Here is a 25,864-nt window from a genome sequence, read left to right as displayed (position 1 = left end):
GGTGTTAAGTGCAGGATATTCTCTGTTTTTGCAGATACTATCTAGAACTTGTTTTTAGTAACGTTTCTGTGACTTATAAAAAGATAATACAAATCACGTTTAATGGGAAGGATAAGAACTTCAAAGTCAAGTGTATTAATCACATTTTCTTTTCTGTATTACAGTTGAATTCTACTCCTGATAAAAGTGAACTATGTAATTCGAAGAATTGATGCTTTTGAACTGTGGTCTTGGAGAAGACTCTTGCGAGTCCCTTGGACTGCAAGGAGATCAAACCAGTCCATCCTAAAGGAAATCAGTCCTGATATTCATTGAAAGGACTGAAGCTGAAACTCCAATACTTTGGCCACCTGATGTGAAGAACTGACTCTTTTGAAAAGACCCTGAGGCTGGGAAAGATAGAAGGTGGGAGAAGGGGACAACAGAGGATGAGATGGTTGGATGGCATTACCAACTCAATGGACATGAGTTTGAGTAAACCCCAGGAGTTGGTGGACAGGGAGGCCTGGTGTGCTGCAGTCCATGGGGTCGCAAAGAGTCAGACACGACTGAGCAACTGAACTGAACTGAGGTAATTTGGATTAACTCTCCCACCACAATTGCAGAATTGGACAAAATACAGAAGACTTCTGTTGAAAGCATCAGAGTTACCAATGCAGTTGAAGAATTACGGGACCCCTAGGAACAGGAGGAGGTAGAAATCAGGGGGTTAATGTTTGCCACCTCTTGACAGGCAAGAAACTATGCAGCTTTCAATAGATTCATGAGACAAGAGACAGAAGAATGAAGTTCAGGGCACACGTAGAGAGGGTTCTATATATAAAGGTGAACTGAAAAGAGACTAGTCTTGTATAAGTCCAAAGCTCAGCTTTCCAATTATTTCAATCCCTGGAAAAAACTGATCTAAGGTTGTTAGTGACTTTAGTCAAAAGAAAACAGAATTTCTCTCTGGAGCAAAGGAACACAAAATACCTTAAAAATAACCTCATAATTATTAGTTACACAAAAGATAAATTAGGTAAACCAAACCAATAGAAACTACTGGTAATAGGAAGAGACCCACACCAAGTAGGCTAATGTGATATTTACATAAGCACAAACTGATAAGGACTATCCATCCTTTTCCTCCTCCCTTGGCTTCTTCAACTGAAACTCTGGGATCACCCTGTCTTAGTCTAGTCACACACAGGGTAGTATTTGAGTTCAAATGGAATATTGGCCACTTTGCACTGAACCTGTCGAAGTCATTTAATTATTTCTGAATAACTGTCTCTAAGATTTTGTGACTGTAATCTATTTTTAACTACTATTTGGAGTTCTACATGAACTATTAGCAGTTCTTAACCTTTTCTCTGTAATGACTAATCTGAAAAAGTCTGAACCCATGTATGATACAGCCATCAGGAAAGTCTTTCATTCTGGGTAAATTCATGATTTAATCAGCTTGCAGGTTTTGTTCGGTTCCTCTATCTCTAATTCCAAATTTTCTGTCCCATAGGACAAAATACTTACTGATAGACTAGCAGATGAGACAATAACGACATAAAAAGCAATAGGTTCATACAACTACCTGCCAGTAAGTTATGATTCTGCCAGCATGTGATATGAGTATCAATTCTGTCTACCAATAATACAAATAAAATTTTCTTTCATTTTTTTTTATAGAGAAGATATTATTTAATGTTCCTTAGAACTTATTCAGGTATTCACTACAAGACTTTAAACAAAATAATGTACTGAATAGCTATCTCGTAGACCTGAACTCACTATGTTGTAGAAAATACGAATATGATGCAACCTTTGCTTAGAAGGAACTGTACAAAACCCACTGGTTTTAACACATTATTAAAATGAGAAATTACATATACATTTTGCACCTAGTAAGTCATTTTAGTTAATTAAATGAAACTGTAACAAAGCAAAATAAAATTGAAATATGATTTAAGGTAAAATATAGTTTTAAAGTAGAATATTTTACTAAAAGTGTACTAGTTTGAAAGTATTAAGAATACTGAACGTTTTCTAAAGTACACTGCAAAGTACAGAAGTATATTTTTATATCCATTTTCACACAAATCACAGATTAAAGTAAATCTACTTGCAAAAATGACCACATACTTATTTAAAACTCTGAAACACAAAACCAGAAGTATTTCTGCAAGTTTTTTTTAATGATGTGAAAAAATATAGAAAAATAGAATAGATACTGGTTCATTATCTCAAATATGTCAATTATACACAAACACAAGTATAGAATGTTGAGGATGTTGCTAGCACTTCTATGGTTTCAGCTGCCAAATAAGAGGAATAATAGTAGCTAATACACAGGAATGTTTGAAACATTCATTAACATAATAGAAGGAAAGTTGATGATATGCTAAAATCTACAATAAAAGAAACTATGTTAAAATCTCGATGATGATTATAAAACATTATTTAAAATACAATATATACCATTTTGGAGAAGGCAATGGCAACCCACTCCAGTACTCTTGCCTGGAAAATCCCATGGATGGAGGAGCCTGGTAGGCTACAGTCCATGGGGTCATGAAGAGTCGGACAGGACTGAGCGACTTCACTTTCACTTTTCACTTTCCTGCATTGGAGAAGGAAATGGCAACCCACTCCAGTGTTCTTGCCTGGAGAATCCCAGGGACGGGGGAGCCTGGTGGGCTGCCGTCTATGGGGTCGCACAGAGTCAGACACGACCGACGCGACTTAGCAGCAGCATATACCATTTACCTTGCTAAAATTAGAAAAACTTCTAAATTCTAAATACATTTGTCTTTGAGGGAATTTTAGTTAAAGAGACTGGTCTTAAACTAGTTTTGGAAAATCATAAATGCACAAACTTACCAAATTCTCTTCTATCCAATGTTATGATTTCAGGATCATCATCATAAATACCTAATTTTAGAAGTAAATAAAATTATAAAATTAAAACTTCATCATATAAATAAGCACATTAAAAATGTCATTTTCTTTCAATCATCAAAAATCAAGATTATTCTAAATCTCAAGTTGAAGAATATGCAACACTAAGAATCTATTCTACTTTTCTAGGAGTAAAGCAAAGAGTAAATAGTAACAGCGGTGATACATTTATTAAAGAGTGATCAAAAGACATTTCCTGATATGTCACAGGTGCCTGTGTTGCGGGTGTGGCTCCTAACAGTCACACAAGTTCATCTCCACAGAAAAGTTTTATTATGTTTTTTTGAAGAAGCTTTTATTTGAAAATAATTATAGACTTTTATTAAGTTGTAAAAATAGTTCGGACTCCCATTTACCCAGCTTCCCCTAATGGTGACATACCATGTAATTTTAGTACAATATCCAAACCAGGAAATTGGAATAGTATATTACTTTCAGATCTCATTCACCTTCAGACTGCATGTTTTTCTTTTTAATGTGCTATCATTTAAAAATGTTTTGTATCACTAAATGTCTTATATAATTAGAGTATTTGCAGAGGTAGAAGCAAACTTAAATATAAAATTTATTTATTATAATAACACCAATGTAAGTTTCTCATTACTATGTAAGATATCAATGAATAAATATTAAGTGACAGATATATACAGAGGTTAGTATTTGATTTTCTGAGACATATGATTTGTCACAACTATGCAACTCTGCCCTGAAGTGTGAAAAATAATATGTACATAGATGAGCAAAACTGCATTCCAATAAAACTTCACAAAACCAGGTGGCAGGCCAGACTTAGCCTGTGAAATACTGACGTAGCCTATGAAATACTGACTTGTAACACTTGTTATAGACTATCAAACGATAGGGAATATACCTGAAAATATTATATTGAAAAGTCAGTTTCAAGAAATAAATACTGCAGATGTAAACTGAAAATATTTTATTGAGTCTAAGATAAAAGCATACTTGAGTTCTCAGCCTGCATTTGAGGCTAATAAATGACCACTGGGTATCAGAACGCTCCCTCTTGGCTTGACACCTGCGTTTACTTTCCCCGCCCTCCATCCCTTTTACTTGTTCACTCTCCCTGCTCTTGCCCTCTCATTCCTGTCACACCTCAAGCCATCATTCATCACCAAGAAGGATGGTATTTCTACTGACGTGACCACTATTAAAGGAAACTTCAATCTTTCCTGGAAAATATGCTGCTCTAAAAATACTAGAAGGCTTCAATAGTTAACTTCTAATACAAATATTTTTAAAAATTAAATGCAATCGTTTTAAGTATTTAACAAGATTATGACCAAAACACCTCCATATTTACTCATGGATCTACATACTACTTGACTTTCCTCTTGAATTCCACTCCCATGTTGCATTAAAAAGAGGGTCTAGGGGATGCACATTAATTACATAAATAAGCTAACTGGTGAAACAAAATTAATTTCTAATTTACTTGAATAAAAAATAACTTCATAAGGAATATCTATCATCTTACCAAAATCATAACGGTAGTAATTCCAGCTTTCATACTGGCCTCCTTGATTATCTGCAAGTCCCTTTTCTCCATATTTGTCGTATTTTTTCCGCAGATCTTCATCTTTGAGTACTTCATATGCTCTATTTACTTTCAAAAAATCACTATGTGCATTTGGGTTATTCTATTAAAAACATTAGATATAATATTTGTTTCAGATACACAATCAACTGATTTAATTCTGAGAATTCTTTGAGAGTAGATACCAAGATGAGGAGTAGTTTAATATGAAATGGGCATCACACATTGAAATTAAAAAGTAAAAAAAGTATTTTTAAAAAACTACAAAAAATTAAGAAAAGTAACAGAGAAATGAGAATTAATGCCTCAAGAGGCTGATCAGAGGTGGTCATAAAATTATGACCTCTAATAGATGCAACAGAAAAAACAGACTAATGAACCCTTGGAAACAATATTGTAAATATTATGTGTGACCTCTAAAACAATCACAAAGAAAATTTTAGGTTACCTATTTGAGGCAAAATCTAAAAAAAAGTATGTAACACAATCTATCATATAATGACATAAGAACTAATACCAGAATAATAACTCAAAACTGGACTGATATGTTTCATCTGTCAGTGTTTCTCATAGAACTGCTTTTCGAAGAATGCTTTCATTTAAATCAGCAAGCCCCAACCATTCTGGCACCTGGGACCCTTCCCAAGGAAGATAAATTTTCAACGGATGGGGTGGGGCATGGGGTGTGGTTTCTCGATGACTTATGCACATGACATTTATTGTTTATTTATTTCTATTATTATTACACCAGCTCCACTTTAAATTTTCAGGTAATGACATTTGAAAATTTAAAGAAAAATTTGAAAAAATGAAAATCCTATACACAACAGAATGTTGATCTCAGGAAAAGATTACCAATTAACAAGAGTTTTAGAGCAATACCAATTCTATTGCTTGGCTTTATGTGATGGAAATAAAATAATCCTACTTAAAATTCTATCTAGGGACTTCCCCGGTGGCCTAGCGGTTAGGATTCCTTTCATTGTGGTGGCCTGGGTTCAATCCCTGGTCAGGGAAGATCCTGCAAGCAGAGTGGTGTGGCCAAAAATAAAAATAAGTAAAAATAATTTTAAAAATAGTTACTGAAGTTAACAATAAAAACTTTATCTAGAAAATTATAGTTAAATCTTTCTTCTTGATGATTATCAAATCTCATTAAGAAAAAGACAAAATGAGATAAATTATAAAAATATCTTAAGAATTAAAAGTTTTGAAAGATTACATTATGGAATACATAACCAAATATTTATGATTGGCATTAACTGGACTTGGCTGCCAAGTTTTACTTTGTAATACTTTCTGACTCTGGTTTTAGATTTGTACATAGGAGAAAAAAGTGGAAGCATGCTATTAATAGCTATTGCTGCTGTTTTTAGCAAGACATACCATCTATATGTTCTAAGCAAATACTTTTTCTTACTGTTCTAAAATACTTGATTTTAACCTGCTTTACAAAGAAAACTACTTCTGCTTTATGATTAACATCTGTAACAGAACTGCTGGAAATTAGTTTTCAAATCGAGAGAACTGCATTTTGATACTGATATTCCTTTAACTCCTCTAAATTTAGAATATTTAGCTTCCTCTGTTTTTAGTACAGATTTGAATTATGATTTTTGACTAGTAGTGATTGCTCTTAAGAATTCTGAGCACTAATTTAAAACACATTAATCAGATGGTTAAAAAGAAATTTTTACCTACCGGGTTTTTATCAGGATGTAGCTTCAATGCCAATTTCTTGAAAGCTTGTCTTATTTCTCTACTGCTTGCAGTTTTGGATACTCCAAGTAAACTGTAAAAATCCTGATCTGTACCCACTAAAATGGCCATATACATTACTAGAAAAAAGAGCATGACCCTTTTCAAGTCTCTGACATAGTCATCTTTATTTAACCAGACTCCCATTGTTTTTCTTGTACAAGTTCTGATTTAAATAAACATTAAGATAATGCCACTGGTTCCAGTTGATGTAATATGCAAATTTGAGAACTTCTGTCCACATTACTCCAAAAGTGAAACAGGCATCATAAATTGTCTCCCCAAATGTTAATCTAAAGAGAAAAAATCAGGTAAATTACATTAAAAACAAACAAAAAAACCCCCAACCCATCAACAGCACTATTTACTAAATAATATGACCAGTAATATAATCTCCAGTAAATGGCAAATCAGGGTGAGTGCCTCAGGCTCTGTTCTTTGGGGGCCCGCTTCCTTCCTTCCATTATCTAGGTAGCCAGATTCATGCGATCATTCGTGTCAAGACAGCACTAGATAAAGGTTAAAAAAAAGGGAGCTAGTGCGGCTGCAGCCGTCTAGAACATTTTACAAACAAATGCAGCAATTCTAAGCATCACAACAGGGGCGGGGCGGGGGGGGCGGTGGTGGTGAACAGGAGGTGAGGAGCTACTTCCTTCCTTCTACCCAGTTTAAGACCGGCCCTTTTGATCTGCTTCCTTTTTGGTTATTTCTCCACCCATTTACGCCTATCCAGTTTTCATTTCCAAATATCACTTGTAGGAAATATTCTTTGGGGGTACAAGAAAGCAGCACCAGATCCTTCCAAAGAGTCCGTTATTTTTCACAAAACCGAAGCAAAAACGGCAGTGAATTTCTATCACTGTAACAGATAACGTACAAAGTCGCCCGTTTTTTCTTCTGAATTTTCTCAGAAGGTGCTTTTCTTCTATCTAAGCAGTTACTATTTTATATAACGAGCAGAATAATAACTGCAAGTTATGTGTAATTTCACTACAAAGTTTACATTTGGCATAAATAAAAATAGGAAAAAAGAGAAGCAATCAGTCATTCAGACACGCTAACCTGGGCAGGATAAAAATAAAATCAAATCACATGCAAATTTGTATATACTTTAGTTCCAAAGATCTCATAATGTTTCGAAAAACCTAACTTTTCTAAGCATTCTCAGTTCCTCCTTTCGTCATTTAATCCTAAATGCCTATTTTAACTTTTTTCTCACCTGTGAACGGTTTTCGATTCATTTCTAATCCTTCCTTCTCACGTCACCAAAAAAACCTTTGTAAAATAGAGCGATGTAGATTAATAAACATCCAGACTAGAAAACATTTAGAATAAAAGAGATCATATTAGCAAACACCACTTGATAAGCGCTATTTGTTCCCTGCCCAGCGCTGGTGCTCAAAGTAGGCGTGGGCGTGCCTGACTTGCTACGCGCCGAGGTGCGGAACAGGTGGAAGCTGCAGGTAAATTCAACACGAACTCCTTGCTGCCACCACTCCAGAATGGGTTGCGGCGAGTGGGAAAAGATGGGAGTCACTGGGAGTCAAGGGTTGCTGGTGTGTGAGACCTCAGACAGGGTTAGTGAGACAGAAACCTGGATAACTGAGGCTAAAGGGAGAAACTGGAGCAAAAAGCCGGCAACCGCTGAGCAGGAATCGCTGAAGAAAGGATGGTGTAGCTAGCAGGGGGAAAGACGACTGGGAGAGAGAACACAAAAATCCAGCCACAAGAGCGAAGAGCGGGGGGGAGAATTCCAGCGTACAGGCCATTTCGCCTGTCCCGGAGAGCCCAGGCCGCTACTAGCTCCAGTAAAGCCCCGGCCCCGGATCCAAGCCCACCTCGGTGTTGCGGGGTCGTCTCCTGCAGCTACTTCCCCATCCTCAATCCCCGGGGTTGGACCCCACACCGCCAAACACAACCTATGCGTTCCGGAGGGAAGCACGTACTCTCTGACCGCTGGGCCGCCGCGCCTGTGATGGGGTTGGACCAGCCACACCGGCAGCTACCAGCGCAGCCGGCTCGGGTCTGCTCCTCGCGCGGCGGTCTCCTAGGCGAGGCGGGGCGGGGCCTGGCGCGGTGCATTGTGGGAAAGGCGTGGAGGCCGCAGCTTGGGAGGATTCGCCTAAGGACCTGCGGGCCGAACAGGGTGGGGAGGGCGGTGTAGGTTTAGGTTGACGTGGCCCTCGGCGCGGAATCCGGCTCCGGGTCCGGCTCCGGCTTCAACCCGGAGCTGAAGAACACGCTGTAACCACGAAGCCCGCGCACCCGCACCATTGCGGCGGGTGCGCGCCGCGGACCGGACGCAGGACGACGTAGCCCGCCCCTTCCTGCTCCCGTTGCTGTGGTTACGGCAACTATTCGGAGGGCTGGTTTTGGCGTGCAGTTTCTCGCTGACCCTGTTCTTAAAGGGAAAGGCAGACCCATAACAGTACTTTTCTGTTTGGTGGGTGAGTGGGCCAGAAAGGGGAAATTTTGAAGGAAAAGGGAAACTAAACTGTAGTGACATTGATAGCAGTGTCAGTCTACAGTGAAGAGGCAGTAGGCAATTTGGAAGCAATAAAAATAGTTATGAGTGTGTGTGTAGGCGACAAACGTGAGTGTTCTATTGTTTTGCCCGACTTCCTGGTCATTCAAGCTGGAAACTGGGGAGTTGTGCATACTCCTCTCTCCCACCATTTACATCTAAATGATATGGTGTATAAACTGCATTTTGATCTACAGCATTATAACTAGGCTTCCCGGAGTGGTAAATCAGCCTGCTAGTGCAGAAGAGGTAACAGACACACGTTCAATCCCTGGGTGGGGAAGATCCCATGGAGTAAAAATGGCGACCCACTCCAGTATTCTTGAATGGTAAATCCCATGGACAGGGGAGCCTGGCGAGCTACAGTCCATGGGGTCACAAAGAATTGGACGTGACTGAGAACACTGAGCGCACACACAATATAACTAGAACAGTTGAAGTATGGCTGGATGGCATCACTGACTCGATGGACGTGAGTCTGGGTGAACTCCGGGAGTTGGTGATGGACAGGGAGGCCTGGCGTGCTGCGATTCATGGGGTCACAAAGAGTCGGACACGACTGAGCGACTGAACTGAACTGAGAACACTGAGCGCACACACAATATAACTAGAACAGTTGAAGTAGATGCATTTGCAGCCATCAAAAGAAAAAACATCCTAATGAAAAGAATGCCTACTTAGGACAGCAACCTTAATATGAGTGGTAATATTTTCATGTGTAGTAAATCAAATGTCAGCTTGTTAAAAAATGATGAGCATGTAGGATCCATAGCTAAACTAATACCTGACCAGAAAGAAGAGAAAGTAGCCAGAGCAAAGGCAGAAATATTAGAAGTAGCCTCATGTAATAGTAGCTAATGAGTGCCATGAACTGGTCTAAGAACACATGTAATTCAGTCCTCCAAGTTCTCTGATATGATAGGGACTATTATTATATCCAGTTCACAGTTGAGGAAAACAAGGTAAATATCTGACAGAGCTGGGGTTCATACCTGAGCAGCCTTGCTCCAGAGACTGTAATGTTAATCATTATGGCACACTGTGAGCCGCCAAAATCTTTAGAGTAAATTGAAAAGCAAAAAGGAAAACTGGAGAATAAAGCAGGGACCACATTACAGTGGGTTTTATGCCATGATGAAGACATAGACTACCTTTCAGGTAATAAGAAAGCTACTAAAAGCTTTTAAGTAAGGGACTGAGATTGTATTTTAGATCATTCTGGTAGCTACTGGAGAAATGGAAAACAGAAAAGTAAATTTGCCAAGAATGGTAATAGTGGGATGTAGGAGATAAAGAAAAGCTCTAAGGTTAACTTCTGCTTTAGGTGGATGAGTACCACTCACTGAATGAAGATCTATTTAGGGAAAAGATAAAGGTTTCTGATTTGGATATATCTATTTCACATTTCCTATATCATGTTCAAATAAAGACACAGACAGTGGAAGTAAGAAACAGATTTAAGGGCCTAGATCTGATAGATAGAGTGCCTGATGAACTGTGGAATGAGGTTTGTGACATTGTACAGGAGACAGGGATCAAGACCATCCCCATGGAAAAGAAATGCAAAAAAGCAAAATGGCTGTCTGGGGAGGCCTTACAAATAGCTGTGAAAAGAAGAGAAGTGAAAAGCAAAGGAGAAAAGGAAAGATATAAACATCTGAATGCAGAGTTCCAAAGAATAGCAAGAAGAGATAAGAAAGCCTTCTTCAGCGATCAATGCAAAGAAATAGAGGAAAACAACAGAATGGGAAAGACCAGGGATCTCTTCAAGAAAATCAGAGATACCAAAGGAACATTTCATGCAAAGATGAGCTCCATAAAGGACAGAAATGGTATGGATCTAACAGAAGCAGAAGATATTAAGAAGAGATGGCAAGGATACACAGAAGAGCTGTACAAAAAAGATCTTCACGACCCAGATAATCACGATGGTGTGATCACTGACCTAGAGCCAGACATCCGGGAATGTGAAGTCAAGTGGGCCTTAGAAAGCATCACTACGAACAAAGCTAGTGGAGATGATGGAATTCCAGTTGAGCTATTCCAAATCCTGAAAGATGATGCTGTGAAAGTGCTGCACTCAATATGCCAGCAAGTTTGGAAAACTCAGCAGTGGCCACAGGACTGGAAAAGGTCAGTTTTCAGTCCAATCCCAAAGAAAGGCAATGCCAAAGAATGCTCAAATTACCGAGCAATTGCACTCATCTCACATGCTAGTAAAGTAATGCTTAAAATTCTCCAAGCCAGGCTTCAGCAATATGTGAACCATGAACTTCCTGATGTTCAAGCTGGTTTTAGAAAAGGCAGAGGAACCAGAGATCAAATTGCCAACATCTGCTGGATCATAGAAAAAGCAAGAGAGTTCCAGAAAAACATCTATTTCTGCTTTATTGACTATGCCAAAGCCTTTGATGTGTGGATCACAATAAACTGTGGAAAATTCTGAAAGACATGGGCATACCAGACCACCTGACCTGCCTCTTGAGAAATCTGTATGCAGGTCAGGAAGCAACAGTTAGAACTGGACATGGAACAACAGACTGGTTGCAAATAGGAAAAGGAGTTCGTCAAGGCTGTATATTGTCACCCTGTTTATTTAACTTATATGCAGAGTACATCATGAGAAACGCTGGGCTGGAAGAAGCACAAGCTGGAATCAAGATTGCCGGGAGAAATATCAATAACCTCAGATATGCAGATGACACCACCCTTATGGCAGAAAGTGAAGAGGAACTCAAAAGCTTCTTGATGAAAGTGAAAGTGGAGAGTGAAAAAGTTGGCTTAAAGCTCAACATTCAGAAAACGAAGATCATGGCATCTGGTCCCACCACTTCATGGGAAATAGATGGGGAAACAGTGGAAACAGTGTCAGACTTTATTTTGCTGGGATCCAAAATCACTACAGATGGTGATTGCAGCCATAAAATTAAAAGATGCTTACTCCTTGGAAGGAAAGTTATGACCAACCTAGATAGCATATTCAAAAGCAGAGACATTACTTTGCCAACAAAGGTTCGTCTAGTCAAGGCTATGGTTTTTCCTGTGGTCATGTATGGATGTGAGAGTTGGATTGTGAAGAAGGCTGAGTGCCAAAGAATTGGCTTTGAACTGTGGTGTTGGAGAAGACTCTTGAGAGTCCCTTGGACTGCAAGGAGATCCAATCAGTCCATTCTGAAGGAGATCAGCCCTGGGATTTCTTTGGAAGGAATGATGCTAAAGCTGAAACTCCAGTACTTTGGCCACCTCATGCGAAGAGTTGACTCATTGGAAAAGACTCTGATGCTGGGAGAGATTGGGGCAGGAGGAGAAGGGGACGCCAGAGGATGAGATGGCTGGATGGCATCACTGACTCGAATGGACGTGAGTCTGAGTGAACTCTGGGAGTTGGTGATGGACAGGGAGGCCTGGCGTGCTGCGATTCATGGGGTCACAAAGAGTCGGACACAACTGAGCGACTGATCTGATCTTATCTGATCTGATATCATGTCCAAATAAAGACACAGAGTATAAAATTCATGTAAAGTGTCTAGACTAGAGAAGAAAACAGGAGATTATCAACTAATCTGTGGTAGTTGGACCCATGAGCATGAATAAGATTACTCAGAAAAAGTATGCAGAATAAGCAAAGTTGTGGACCAAGGATAAAATCTTGGGAAACTCTAACATCAAGAATGTCTTACAGTCAATGAAATAACAAAATTATAAGGCAATCCATGGAATGAAAGAAAAATTTTGAAAATCATGTATTTGATAAAACATTTATTTTTTTATTTTTATTTTATTTATTTATTTATTTATTTTTAATTTATTTCATTTTATTATTTTTTCTCTTCTTTTTTTTTTTTTTATTCAATTTTAATTAAAAAAATTATACATGTGTTCCCCATCCTGAACCCTCCTCCCTCCTCCCTCCCCATACCATCCCTCTGGGTAACTGAATAACAAAAAAAACCTCACAAAACAAATTTTAAAAATATCCAATTAAAAGATGGGCAGAGGATCTGAATAGACATTTTTTCCTAAGTACAGATGTCCAATAGGTACGTGAAAAGATGCTCAGACTCATTAATTGTTATTGAGTCCAGGTCATACTTACTGCTTCCTGCACAGCATGCCAATAAATTTAGAGACCACATTTTTAGCAATTTTATTCAGAAAACCATCAGACTGAGAAAATGGCAGATTTGTGTCCTAAAAATCCATTTTACCTGAGTTAGAATTTAGGCTTCTTTTATACTAAAAGTGGAAGGAGTAAAGTCAAATGTTTCCTGGTTCAGGTCAACCTCCAGAGGGGTTGTGTTAATTTTGTCCTGCCTGTAGACATTCACAGGTGGGCCTGGTCAGGATGTTTGCTGTGAGCTATACAAAGGAATTGTAGCTTAATGCTCATTATTTGGGAGGCAGGGTTCCCATGTATACCTGTGGCAGATTCATTTTGATATATGGCAAAACCAATACAATATTGTAAAGTTAAATAAAATTAAAAAAAAAAAAAAAAAGTAAAAAAAAAAAAAGACTGTATCCTAAACTTTTCACAGTGAAGGTTCTTTATAAGCAAAAAAAAAAACAAGTTTTTAGGCACCATCCCTTTCGTGATTAACTTGTAATGGAATACACAGTTTCTTCCCTATTACATAATCATCACGGAAATGCAAATCAAAACTACAATGAAATGCCACTTCACACCTGTTAGAATGGCTATTGTTATAGAGATAAATGCCGGAGTGGACATGGAGAAAAGGGAGCCCTTGTGCACTGTTGGTGAGAATCTACATTGGTGTAGCCACTGTGGAAATCAGTATGGAGGTGCCTCAAAAAGCTAAAAATAGAATTATCACAAATCTAGCAAGTCTACCTCTGGGTATTTATCAGAAGAAGATGAAAACACTAATTATAAATAAAATATGCATCAGTATGTTCACTGGAACATTATTCACCATAGCAAAGATGTGGAGACAGCCTAAATGTTCACTGGAGGGTGAATAGATAAGGAAAAAAAAAATATATATATGTAGTGGAATATTATTCAGCCATAAAAAGAATGAGATATTGCCACTTGAGACAAATGAATGATCTTTGAGGGTATTATGTTAAGAGTAATGAGCTTGCAGAGTGTGATTTCACTTATATGTGCATTCTAAAAAAAACCCAAAACAAAAGACCAAGCTCATAGATATAGAGAATACATGTGTGGTTGGCTGAGGCTGAGGGGAGGAGGGTGAAATGGGGGAAAGGGGCAAAAGGTTACAAACCTCCAGTTATGAAATAAGTTCCAGGGATGTTAAGTACAGCAGGGTGACTATAGTGAGTAACACTGTTTTGCATATTTGAAAGTTGCTAAAGCTCTTATCACAAGGATCAAATTTTATGAAATTCTTATTATGGAGATAATTTCACAATATATACAAATGTCAAATGTTATGTTGCACAGGTGTGTGTGCTCAGCTGCGCCTGATGCTTTGCAACCCCATGGTCTATAGCCCGCCAGACTCCTCTGTCCATGGGGTTTTTCTGGCAAGAATACTGGAGCGGGTTGCCATTTTCTCCTCCAGGGGATATCCTTGACCCAGGGAACGAACCCACATCTCCTGTGTCTTCTGCATGAGCAGGTGGTTTTTTTTTACCACTGTGCCATCTGGGAAGTCCCTGTGTTGTACACCTGAAACTAATATAATACTGCAAGTGAATTTTATTTAATTAAATTAATTAAATTTATTAATTAAATTAAATAAATTAAATTAAATTTAATTAAAAAAACAGAAGAATGTAGTCCCACAAAGAAAGGGATTTTTGTTTAATCACTATTGTATCCCCAGTTGTTCCTGGCCTGTGGTAGGTACTAAATAAATATATTTTTGAATAAACAAATTTATTTGTGGAGTAATCTGAAAAAGAAGAGCTCATTAAAGAGTCAAAAATGAGATAGAGATATTCAAAATGAACTAAACATCAAGGAAGTTAGTGAGAAAAATTAAGGTAAGATAGTGACTAAAACTTGTTAATTGGGTCTAGTTGTTTGGAGGTTATAGCCACCACCACTGCTGCTGCTGCTGCTAAGTCGCTTCAGTCGTGTCCGACTCTGTGCGACCCCTTAGGCGGCAGCCCACCAGGCTCCCCCATCCTTGGGATTCTCCAGGCAAGAACACTGGAGTGGGTTGCCATTTCCTTCTCCAATGCATGAAAGTGAAAAGTGAAAGTGAAGTCGCTCAGTTGTGTCCAACTCTTCGTGACCCCATGGACTGCAGCTCACCAAGCTCCTCCATCCATGGGATTTTCCAGGCAAGAGTACTGGAGTGGGGTGCCATCCCCTTCTCCGTATAGCCACCACAGAAAGTACAATTTTAGTGGGTGATAGGGTGGAATTCAGGTTGCAGTGGCCTGGAGATTGGATGGGAGCTGAAGAAATGGAAATTGTAAATCTACAGAAATCTACTGAAAGTTTGAGTGAAAAGAGAAACACGTAGACTTACTGCAATTCAAGGAGGATGTGGATTCAAGAGAGGAAATGCTGTAGGTTTGAAAAGACTTCAACATGGTTAAATCTGGTTAGGAGCCAAAAAAGAGAGGAAGCCAAAAAAGAGAGAAAAGAGAAGGAGACATAGGAGAGATTTAAGGGCCCAAATGAATGGATTGATCTTAAACAGTTCATTTATTCATTAGTATTGTTTGTCCTTTGGGCTAGGTCCTTGGGATAACATGATGAGCAAAGGTATAACTCTACCCCAGAAAGGTAGGATAATGGAAGACACATTAATCTTTTATTCAAGGAAGTCTGTAATTATGAAGGGAAAATGCACAGCACTGTGAGAATAAATAATGGAAAACTGACCTTGGAGAGGCAAAAGTTTTGTAAGGGTATTACCAAAATAAAGACGATAAAAAAGAAATTTAATGTATATGGGCAATGAATTAGAGAATGTTTTAGGCAGAGGGAAGACAAGAGCATGAACTTGTACCTCAAAAGTCCATGGTTTGTTTGAGGAACAGGAAGAAGATAATGCAGTGAGCCTAAAGAAGAGTCAACAGGCGACAGGATGATCATGCAAAGTCTTATAGTTCACTTTAAGGATTCTTATCTTTTTTCCTAAAAGTCAGATAAGCAATAAAAAGTCAGATAAGTTTTAGACTGTAGAATACCATCATAATCATCATTGTTATTGTTTTATTTTAAAAAATTTGTGAACAAGCTCAAATTTCCAAAACAGTTCAAAGTGAAAGTGAAGTCGCTCAGTTGTGTCCAACTCTTTGCGACCGCATGGACTGCAGCCTACCAGTCTCCTCCGTCTATGGGGTTTTCCAGGCAAGAATACTGGAGCGGGTTGCCATTTCCTTCTCCAGGAGATCTTCCCAACCCAGGGATTGAACCCCGGTCTCCTGCATTGTAAGCAGACGCTTTACGATCTGAGCCACCAGGGAAGTAAAAATATAAGGCAAATAGCTTTGTTTCCTTCAACCATTTGAGAGTAAGTTGCTGATGTTTTCCCGTTATTTCCCAAAACTGTGGTATGTGTTTTTTACATACAAGGGCAATGTCCTATATACCCACAATACAGTCAACAAAGTCAAAGAACTAACATTGGCACTGGTTATCCCTATCTAATCTGCTGCCTAATCCTCACATCCTTGTAGGCTTTGCCAGTTGTTCCAGTAGTGACTTTGCAGGATCCAGCACAGAACCGCTTGTTTAACTGAGTTGTCATAACTCCTTAGACTCCTTCAGTTGGGAATAGTTCTTCAGTTTTTTCCTTGACTTTCAATACTTTGATACATGTGAAGAATACAAGCCAGTTATTTTATAGATGTCTCCCTTTTTTGGCTTGTCTGATGTTTCCTCATGACTAGCTTTAGGTTATACATCTTTGTCGGGAATATGATAGAAGTAACATTATGGTGTTTTCATTGCATGCTATCATTTGGTCCCAAATCTTAATTTGTTCCATTGCTGGTAGGTTAAACTGGACCATTTGATAAAAGAGGTGTCTGTGAAGACTTTCCTTTCCACTGTAAAGTTACATTTTTCCTTTTTGTAATTAAGTTGTGCCACTCTCTAAATACCTTTTTTTTTTCAGTCACTAAGTCATGTCTGACTCTGTGACCCCCATGGACTGCAGCATACCAGGCTTCCCTGTCCTTCACTATCTCCCACAGTTTGCTCAAACTCATGTCCATTGAGTTGGCCATGCCACCCACCATCTCATCCTTCTCCTCCTGCTCTCAATCTTTCCCAGCATCTGGGTCTTCTGCCATGAGTTGGCTCTTTGCATCAGGTAGCCAAAGTACTGGAGCTTCAGCTTCAGCATCAGTCCTTCCAGTGAATATTCAGGGTTGATTTTCTTTAGGATTGACTGGTTTGATCTCCCTGCAGTCCAAGGGGCTCTCAAGAGTCTTCTCCAGCATCAAAATTTGAAAGCATCAATTCTTTGGCGTTCAGCTTTCTTCATGGTTCAATGCCCCTATTCCTCATCAAACTTTCAGTTTATTCATTAATTTATGTTATGGATTCATATTTTGTTTAAAGTGTTAAAATATATTACTATCGATTTTAATGCCTGATAAATTATTTAGATGCCTAAGTTGTTCTGGATTTGACTATTTGGAATTCTTTCAAGCTGACTTTCATGTTTCTTTGTTAATCCCCATTATTTTTTGAGTTTGCTTATTTTAGTGCACAGTAAGACATTCTAGACTTATCCAGTACTTTTCCTGCCTCAGCCCTGGTACCAGCCATTTCTACAAAGTCCTGATTCTTTAGGACAGTGGTAATCAGATAGCAAGATCTTAGTGCTAATCATGATACATGCTTCTGATGAATTGGTCATGGTGGGAAAGAAAAAGATATCTGAAGACAGATTTCTACTTCAGATAATTGATGCCCACTTGCTTCAAGGAAACCATAGCTTTGTCAGCTTCAGTATAATACTACATCAAAATTTGATACAATAGCTCTATCGTATATGCATGAGATGTATTATAATGAGGGGACTGTTTTATTTAATTTTAAGTTCCATCTAAGGAACTGCTATTCATCTTTTAAGATCCAGTTCACGTGTCTTTTAGACATTAATTTTCTGTGAGCCATTCAAGCATATTTGATCACTCCATCCTTTTTTCCATTTATCACACCATATTGTAATTACATTTCATTGGTTTGTCTACCATAATGAATTCTTTGAGATCAAGAATCAGATAATATTTACTTTTTTCCTCAATGTCTAGCTGAAACAGTTCTTGGCACTTACTCAATACATGCATTACGATGGAATGAAGAATCAATATTTATCATGTGCAAAGAGGAAAGAATGGCCCTTTGTCTCTAGTCATTATTGTCTGTCCTGGGAGGACAGTATGAAGAACACACACTCACTTGTAGAAATATAGTAAAGGTTGGACGGCAGATAGAAACAATGTATTCCATAGGAACTCAGGTTGGGGCTGAAGTGAACAGAGTAGAATAAAAGGACATTCCCAGGCTTCCCAGGTGGCGCTAGTGGTAAATAACCTGCCTGCCAATGCAGGGGACATAAGAGACTCAAGTTCGATCCCTCAGTTGGAAAGATCCCCTGGAGGAGGACATGGCAACCCACTCCAGTATTCTTGCCTGGAGAACCCCATGGACAGAGGGATACAGTCTGCAGGGTCACAAAGAATCCAACATGACTGAAGTGACTTAGAACACACATACATGTACAGAGTAGAATGAGGGGACCGTATGGGTGTTTCCAAATTAAAAAGAAAAATTCTTTAATAAATTTGGAATTTTAGAACCAGGTAGAATCTTTGAAATTGTGAAGTTTATTCCTCAAATTCATGGGGGAGGAAACAGAGGCCCAGGAAGGTTGATGAGTGACTTGTATAAAGACTCAAATGAGTCAAAAGACCCTTTATTCAAGCATGAATGAATGAAATAGGACTATAATCTGTGTTTTCTGATTTCTTAGCCAGTATGAAATGATAATCATAATAACTGAAACTTAATATGCATCTTATGTCCCAGGCACTATATCAAGCACTTAACTTACAGTAACACATTTAATTGTCCTAATAACTCTCTGAGGTAAATGCAATCGTTATGTCAGTTTTATAGATAAGCACACTGAGGCTAAAAGAGGTTAAGCTGCTTGCCCAGTGTTGCACAGAGTGCTGCAACCCTGCCCAGTGTTGTCCAGTGAGTGATAGATGTTGGATTCCAACTTGGGCAGACTTGATTTGGAGTCCATAATCAGTTAATTAATTGAAATATTTTTGACAGCATTTATTTAATAAGGTGTTATTTTCTCTCATTTCTTTCCATAATAACCTATCATAAATGGTTGACTTTTGGGGTATTGTAATACTCTATTAGATCAGACTTAATTTGTAAAGACCAATTGGTTGACATCTTAAAATCACTTATAGAACCTACTGATAGAATTGACATTCATTCACTTCAGTTCAGTTCAGTCACTCAGTCGTGTCCGACTCTCTGTGACCCCATGGACCACAGCACTCCAGGCCTCCCTGTCCATCACCAACTCCCGGAGTCCACCCAAACCCATGTCCATCGAGTTGGTGATGCCATCCAACAATTTCATCCTCTGTCATCCCCTTCACCTCCCACCCTCAATCTTTCCCAGCATCAGGGCTTTTTCAAATGAGTCAGCTCTTCGCATCAGGTGGCCAAAGTAGTGGAGTTTCAGCTTCAACATCAGTCCTTCCAATGAACACCCAGGACTGATCTCCTTTAGGATGGACTGGTTGGATCTCCTTGCAGTCCAAGGGACTCTCAAGAGTCTTCTCCAACACCACAGTTCAAAAGCATGAATTCTTCAGCACTCAGCTTTCTTCACAGTCCAACTCTCACATCCATACATGACCACTGGAAAAACCATAGCCTTGACTAGACAGACCTTTGTTGGCAAAGTAATGTCTCTGCTTTTGAATATGCTATCGAGGTTGATCATAGCTTTCCTTCCAAGGAGTAAGCGTCTTTTAGTTTCATTGCTGCAATCACCATCTGCAGTGATTTTGGAGACCAAAAAAATAAAGTCTGACACTGTTTCCACTATTTCCCCATCTATTTCCCATGAAGTGATGGGACCAGATGCCATGATTTTAGTTTTCTGAATGTTGAGCTTTAAGCCAACTTTTTCACTCTCCTCTTTCACTTTCATCAAGAGACTCTTTAGTTCTTCTTCACTTTCTGCCATAAGGGTGGTGTCATCTGCATATTTGAGGTTATTGATATTTCTTCTGGCAATCTTGATTCCAGCTTGTGCTTCCTCCAGCCCAGCGTTTCTCATGATGTACTCTGCATATAAGTTAAATAAGCAGGGTGACAATATACAGCCTTGACGTACTCCTTTTCCTATTTGGAACCAGTCTGTTGTTCCATGTCCAGTTCTAACTGTTGCTTCCTGACCTGCATACAAGTTTCTCAAGAGGCAATTCATTATATGTGTTGAATTCAGTTGAATTTGCAGCTGTTTATATTTCTATGGTAATTACAATTTAACATTTTAGTCTCCAATAAACAGGTGTACTCTTAGCTATAACTGATCTTTCTGCTATACTTATTTTCCTATATCCCATTTTTTTTTTTGCAGTTTTTAGTGGTGAAGATTCTACCTGTAATGTAAGAGATGCAGATTTGATCCCTGGTTTGGGAAGATCCCCTGGAGAAAAGAGTAGTTACTCACTCCAGTATTCTCTTCTGGAGAACTCTATTGACAGCGAAGCCTGGTGGGTTACCATCCATGGGCCATGGGTCAGAAAGAGTCAAACATGACTGAGTGACTAACACTAGTGTTTAAAAAGTTATGTGGTAATGAAATAAAAAAGTCACAATAAAACATACATAAAATGTATAATACATAAATATACCTGTGTGTATATACAATTACTGTATATATATTTTTTGTATTAATATTTCTTGGCACTAATTCCTATATACATAATGGCTAAGATGAATTGAAGCACATCCCAAATATTTAGAAATGATAGAGAAGTTTTTTTTTTTTTTTTTTTAAATACAAATCATTGTTGCAAAACAACAAGTGCTCTCTTTGGACCAGAAGGTTTTTTTTTTTTTTTTTTTTTTTGTTTTACACTTAGAAATTTTTATTTTTTCTCTTTTTTTTTTGATAATTGATTTTTTCTGTCTTTATTTTAAAATTTATTTATTTTTTAATTGAAGGATACTTGCTTTAGAGAATTTTGTTGTTTTCTGTCAAACCTCAGCATGAATCAGCCATAGGTATACATGTATCCCCCCCTTTTGAAACTCCCTCCCATGTCCTGCCCCATCCCACCCTCTAGATTAATATGGAGCCCGTGTTTGAGTTTCCTGAGCCATGCAGCAAATTCCAGTTGGCTATCAATTTTACATATGGCAATGTAAGTTTCTATGTTACTCTCTCCATACATCTCACCCTCTCCTCCCCTCTCCCCATGTCCATAAGTCTGTTCTCTATGTCTGTTTCTCCACTGATACCCTGTAAATAAATTCTTCTGTACCATTTTTCTAGATTCTGTATATATGCATTAGAATTCGATACTTATCTTTCTCTTTTTGACTTACTTCACTCTGTATAATAGGCTCTAGGTTCATCCACCTCATCAGAACTGACTTGAATGCATTCCTTTTTATGGCTGAGTAATATTCCACGGTGTATATATACCACAACTTCTTTATCCATTCATCTGTTGATGGACATCTAGGTTGCTTCCATGTTCTAGCTGTTGTAAATAGTGCTGTTTTGAACAATGGGATACATGTGTCTTTTTCAATTTTGGTTTCCTTGGGGTACACGACTAGGAGTGGGATTGCTGGGTCATATGGTGATTATATTCCTAGATTTTTAAGGAATCTCCATACCATCTTCCATAGTGGCTGTATCAATGTACATTCCCACCAACAGTGCAAGAGCATTCCCTTTTCTCCACATCCTCTCCAGCATTTTGTTGTTTGTAGACTTTTTGATGATGGCCATTCTGACCAGCGTGAGGTGATATCTCATTGTAGTTTTGATTTGCATTTCTCTGATAATGAGTGATGTTGAGCATCTTTTCATGTGTTTGTTAGCCATCTGTATGTCTTCTTTGGAGAAATGTCTGTTTAGGTCTTTCCCCCACTTTTTGATTGGGTTGTTTGTTTTTCTGGTATTGAGCTGTATGAGCTGCTTGTATATTTTGGAATTAATCCTTTGTCAGTTGTTTCATTTGCTATTATTTTCTCCCATTCTGAGGGTTGTCTTTTCACCTTGCTTATAGTTTCCTTTGCTGTGCAAAAGCTTTTAAGTTTAATCAGGTCTCACTTGTTTACTTTTGTTTTTATTTCTGTTACTCTAGGAGATGGGTCATAGAGGATCTTGCTTTGATTTGTGTCACTGAGTGTTCTGCCTATGTTTTCCTCTAAGAGTTTTATAGTTTCTGGTCTTATATTTAGATCTTTAATCCATTTTGAGTTTATCTTTGTGTATGGTGTTAGAAAGGGTTCTAATTTCATTTTTTTACACATAGCTGTCAGTTTTCCCAGCACCATTTACTGAAGAGGCTGTCTTTGCCCCATTGTATATTCTTGCCTCCTTTGTCAAAAATAAGGTACCCATAAGTACATGGGTTTATTTCTGGGTTTTCTGTCTTGTTCCTTTGGTCTATATTTCTGTTTTTGTGCCTGTACCATACTGTCTTGATGAATGTAACTTTGTAGTATAATCTGAGGTCAGGAGCTTGATTCCTCAAGCTCCATCTTCTTTCTCAAGACTGTTTTGGCTATTTGAGGTCTTTTGTGTTTCCATATGAATTGTGAAATTTTTTTGTTCTAGCTCTGTGAAAAATGCCATTGGTAATTTGATAGGGATCTCATTGAATCTGTAGATTGCATTTGGTAGTATAGTCATTTTCACAATATTGACTCTTCCTACCCAGGAACATGGAATATCTCTCCATCTGTTTATGTCATCTTTGATTTCTTTCATCAGTGTATTATAATTTTTTCTGTACAGTTATTTTTTCTCCTTTAGAAAGTTTATTCATAGATATTTTATTTTTGTTGCAATGTTGAAAGCGATTACTTCTTTAATTTCTCTTTCTGATTTTTCATTGTTATAGAAATGCATTCATTGTATATAGAAATGCAAATGATTTCTGTTTATTGATTTTGGATACTGCAACTTTGCTAAATTCATGGATTAGCTCTAGTAATTTTCTGATAATATCTTTAGGGATTTCTATGTACAGGATCATGTCATCTGCAAACAGTGAGAGCTTTACTTCTTTTCCAATCTGGATTCCTTTTATTTCTTTTCCTACTGTGACTGCTGTAGCTAGGACTTCCAGAACTATGTTGAATAATAGTGGTGAAAGTGGGCACCCTTGTCTTGTTCCTGATCTTAGAGGGAAAGCTTTCAGTTTTTCACCATCAAGAATAATGTTTGCTGTAGGCTTATCATATATGGCCTTTACTATGTTGAGATAGGTTCCTTCTATGCCCATTTTTTGAAGAGTTTTAATCATAAATGGCTGCTGAATTTTGTCACAGACTTTTTCTGCATTTATTGAGATTGTCACATGGTTTTTGTCTTTCAATTTGTTAATATGTTGTATCACATTGATTTATTTGCATATATTAAAAAATCCTTGTATCCCTGGAATAAACCCAACTTGATGATGGTGTATGAGCTTTTTAATGTGTTGTTCAATTTTGTTTGCTAAAATTTTGTTGAAGATTTTTGCACTTATGTTCATCAGTAATATTGGCCTGTAGTTTTCTTTTTTTTGTGTTGTCTTTGTCCATTTTTGGTATCAGGGTGATGGTGGCCTCATAGAATGAGTTTTGAAGTGTCCCTTCCTCTGCAATTTTTTGAAGGAGTTTTAGAAGATAAGCATTAGCTCTTCTCTAAATGTTTGATAGGATTCGTCTGTGAAGCATCTGGTCCTGGGCTTTTTGTTTTTTGGCGATTTTTGATCACAGCTTCAATTTCAATAATTGTGTTGTTCATAATTTCTAATTCTTCCTGGTTCAGTCTTGGAAGATTGAACTTTTCTAAGAATCTGTCCATTTCTTCCAGGCTATCCATTGTATTGCCATGTAGTTGTTCATAATAGTCTCTCATAATCCTTTGTATTTCTGCATTGTCTGTTGTAACCTCTTCTTTTTCATTTCTAATTTTTTTGATTTGATTCTTTTCTCTTTTTTTCTTGATGAGTCTGGATAAAGGCTTGTCAATTTTGTTTATCTTCTCAAAGAACCAGATTTTAGTTTTACTAATCTTCACTATTGTTTCTTTCATTTCTTTTTCATTTATTTCTGCTCAGATCTTTATGATTTATTTTATTCTGCTATTTTTTTTTGTTCTTTTTTTTCCAGTTGTTTTAGGTGTAAAGTTAGGTCATCCATTCTATATTTTTCTTATTTCTAGAGGTAGGATTGTATTGCTATAAACTTCCTTCTTAGAACTGCTTTTGCTTTATCCCATAGGTTTTGAGTTTTTTTTTTTTTCATTATCATTTGTTTCTAGAAATTTTTTTATTTCCCTTTTGATTTCTTCAGTAACCTGTTGGTTATTTAGAAATGTACTGTTTAATCTCCATGTGTTTGTGTTTTTTACGGGTTTTTTTCTTGTAATTGATATCTAGTCTCATAGCATTGTGGTCAGGAAAGATACTTGATATTATTTAAATTTTCTTAACTTTACTGTGGTTTGATTTGTGATCCAAGATGGGGTCTATCCTGGAGAATGTTCCATGTGCACTTGACAAGGTGTATTCTTCTGCATTTGGATGGAATGTCCTGAAGATGTCAATGAGATCCATTTCATCTAATGTATCATTTAGCACTTGTGTTTCCTTATTAATTTTCTGTTGTGATGACCTGTCCATTGGTGTGAGTGAGGTGTTAAAGTCTCCTACTATTATTGTGTTACTGTCAACTTCTCCTTTTATGTTTGTTAGTGTTTGTCTTATGTATTGAGGTGCTCCTATGTTGGATGCAAAGATTGTTATTGTTATGTCTTCCTCTTGGACTGATCCCTTGATCACTATGTAGTGTCCTTCCTTATCTCTTGTAACATTCTTTAAGGTCTATTTTGTCTGATATGAGGATTGCTACTCCAGCTTCCTTTTGCTTTCCATTTGCATGGAATATATTTTTCCATTTTCTTGCTTTCAGTCTATATGTGTCTTTAGGTCTGAAGTGGGTTTCTTGTAGACAGCTTATATATGGGTCTTGTTTTTTGTATCCATTAAGCCAATCTGTGTCTTTTGGTTGGAGCATTTAATGGACTTACATTTAGAGTAATTATTGATATTTATGCTTCTATTGACATTTTCTTAATTGTTTGGAGTTGACTTTGTAGATCTTTTTCTTCTCTTGTATTTCTTGCCTATGTAATTCCCTTTAACTTTTGTGTAAAGCTGGTTTGGTGGTACTGAATTCTCTTAACTTTTGCTTGTCTTGAAAAGCTTTTGATTTCTCCATCAATTCTGAATGAAACCCTTGCTGGGTAGAGTAATATTGGTTGTAGATTTTTCCCTTTCAGGTCTTTATATCCTGCTACTCCCTTCTGGCCTGCAGAGTTTCTGCTGAAAGATTAGTTGTTAAACATATGGGGTTTCCCTGGTATGTCACTTATTGCTTTTCCCTTGCTGTTTTGAATATTCTTTCTTTGTATTTAATCTTTGTTAGTTTGATTAGTATGTGTCTTGGTGTGTTTCTCCTTGGGTTTATCTGGTGTGAGACTCTTTCTGCCTCTTGGACTTGATTGACTATTTCCTTTTCCATGTTGGGAAAATTTTCAACTATAATCTATTCAAAAATTTTCTCATACCCTTTCTTTTTCTCTTCTTCTTTGAATTATAGGGACTCCTATAATTCAAATGTTGGTGCATTTGATATTTTCCCAGAGGTCTCTGAGACTATCCTCAGTTATTTTCTTTCTTTTTACCTTATTCTGCTCTTCCGAATTTATTTCCACCATTTTATCTTCCAGCTCACCGATTCATTCTTCTTCTTCAGAGATTCTACTATTGAGTCCTTCTCGAGTATTTTTAATTTCAGTAATTGTGTTGTTTGTCTCTGTATGTTATTCTTTAATTTGTCTCGGTCTTTGTTAATT

At 37.6% G+C, this 25,864-nt stretch overlaps 1 protein-coding gene across 2 annotated transcripts in view; it reads right to left on the bottom strand.

Annotated features, from left to right (window-relative positions):
- The window catches only part of DNAJC10 (DnaJ heat shock protein family (Hsp40) member C10), a 49,743-nt gene extending 41,197 nt beyond the window's left edge, over nucleotides 1–8,546 (bottom strand). Inside the window, exons 1-5 of one of the 2 annotated variants that reach the window (XM_005895422.3) lie at nucleotides 8,086–8,546; nucleotides 7,467–7,522; nucleotides 6,191–6,540; nucleotides 4,430–4,592; nucleotides 2,857–2,907 (exon numbers count right to left, since the gene is read on the bottom strand). In XM_005895422.3, the coding sequence (XP_005895484.1) occupies nucleotides 2,857–2,907; nucleotides 4,430–4,592; nucleotides 6,191–6,394 (418 nt within the window). In that variant the 5' untranslated portion in view covers nucleotides 6,395–6,540; nucleotides 7,467–7,522; nucleotides 8,086–8,546. The remainder of the gene's footprint in view (nucleotides 1–2,856; nucleotides 2,908–4,429; nucleotides 4,593–6,190; nucleotides 6,541–7,466; nucleotides 7,523–8,085) is intronic. The other variant, XM_070359242.1, reaches the window with a different exon arrangement.
- Between the last annotated feature and the right edge of the window lie 17,318 nt (nucleotides 8,547–25,864).

This window comes from Bos mutus, chromosome 2 (genome assembly GCF_027580195.1).
Source record: "Bos mutus isolate GX-2022 chromosome 2, NWIPB_WYAK_1.1, whole genome shotgun sequence".
NCBI classification, from domain to species: domain Eukaryota; kingdom Metazoa; phylum Chordata; class Mammalia; order Artiodactyla; family Bovidae; genus Bos; species Bos mutus.
The sequence above is the reverse complement of the archived record's forward strand: the minus strand, read 5'-3'. Positions and strand labels throughout refer to the sequence as shown.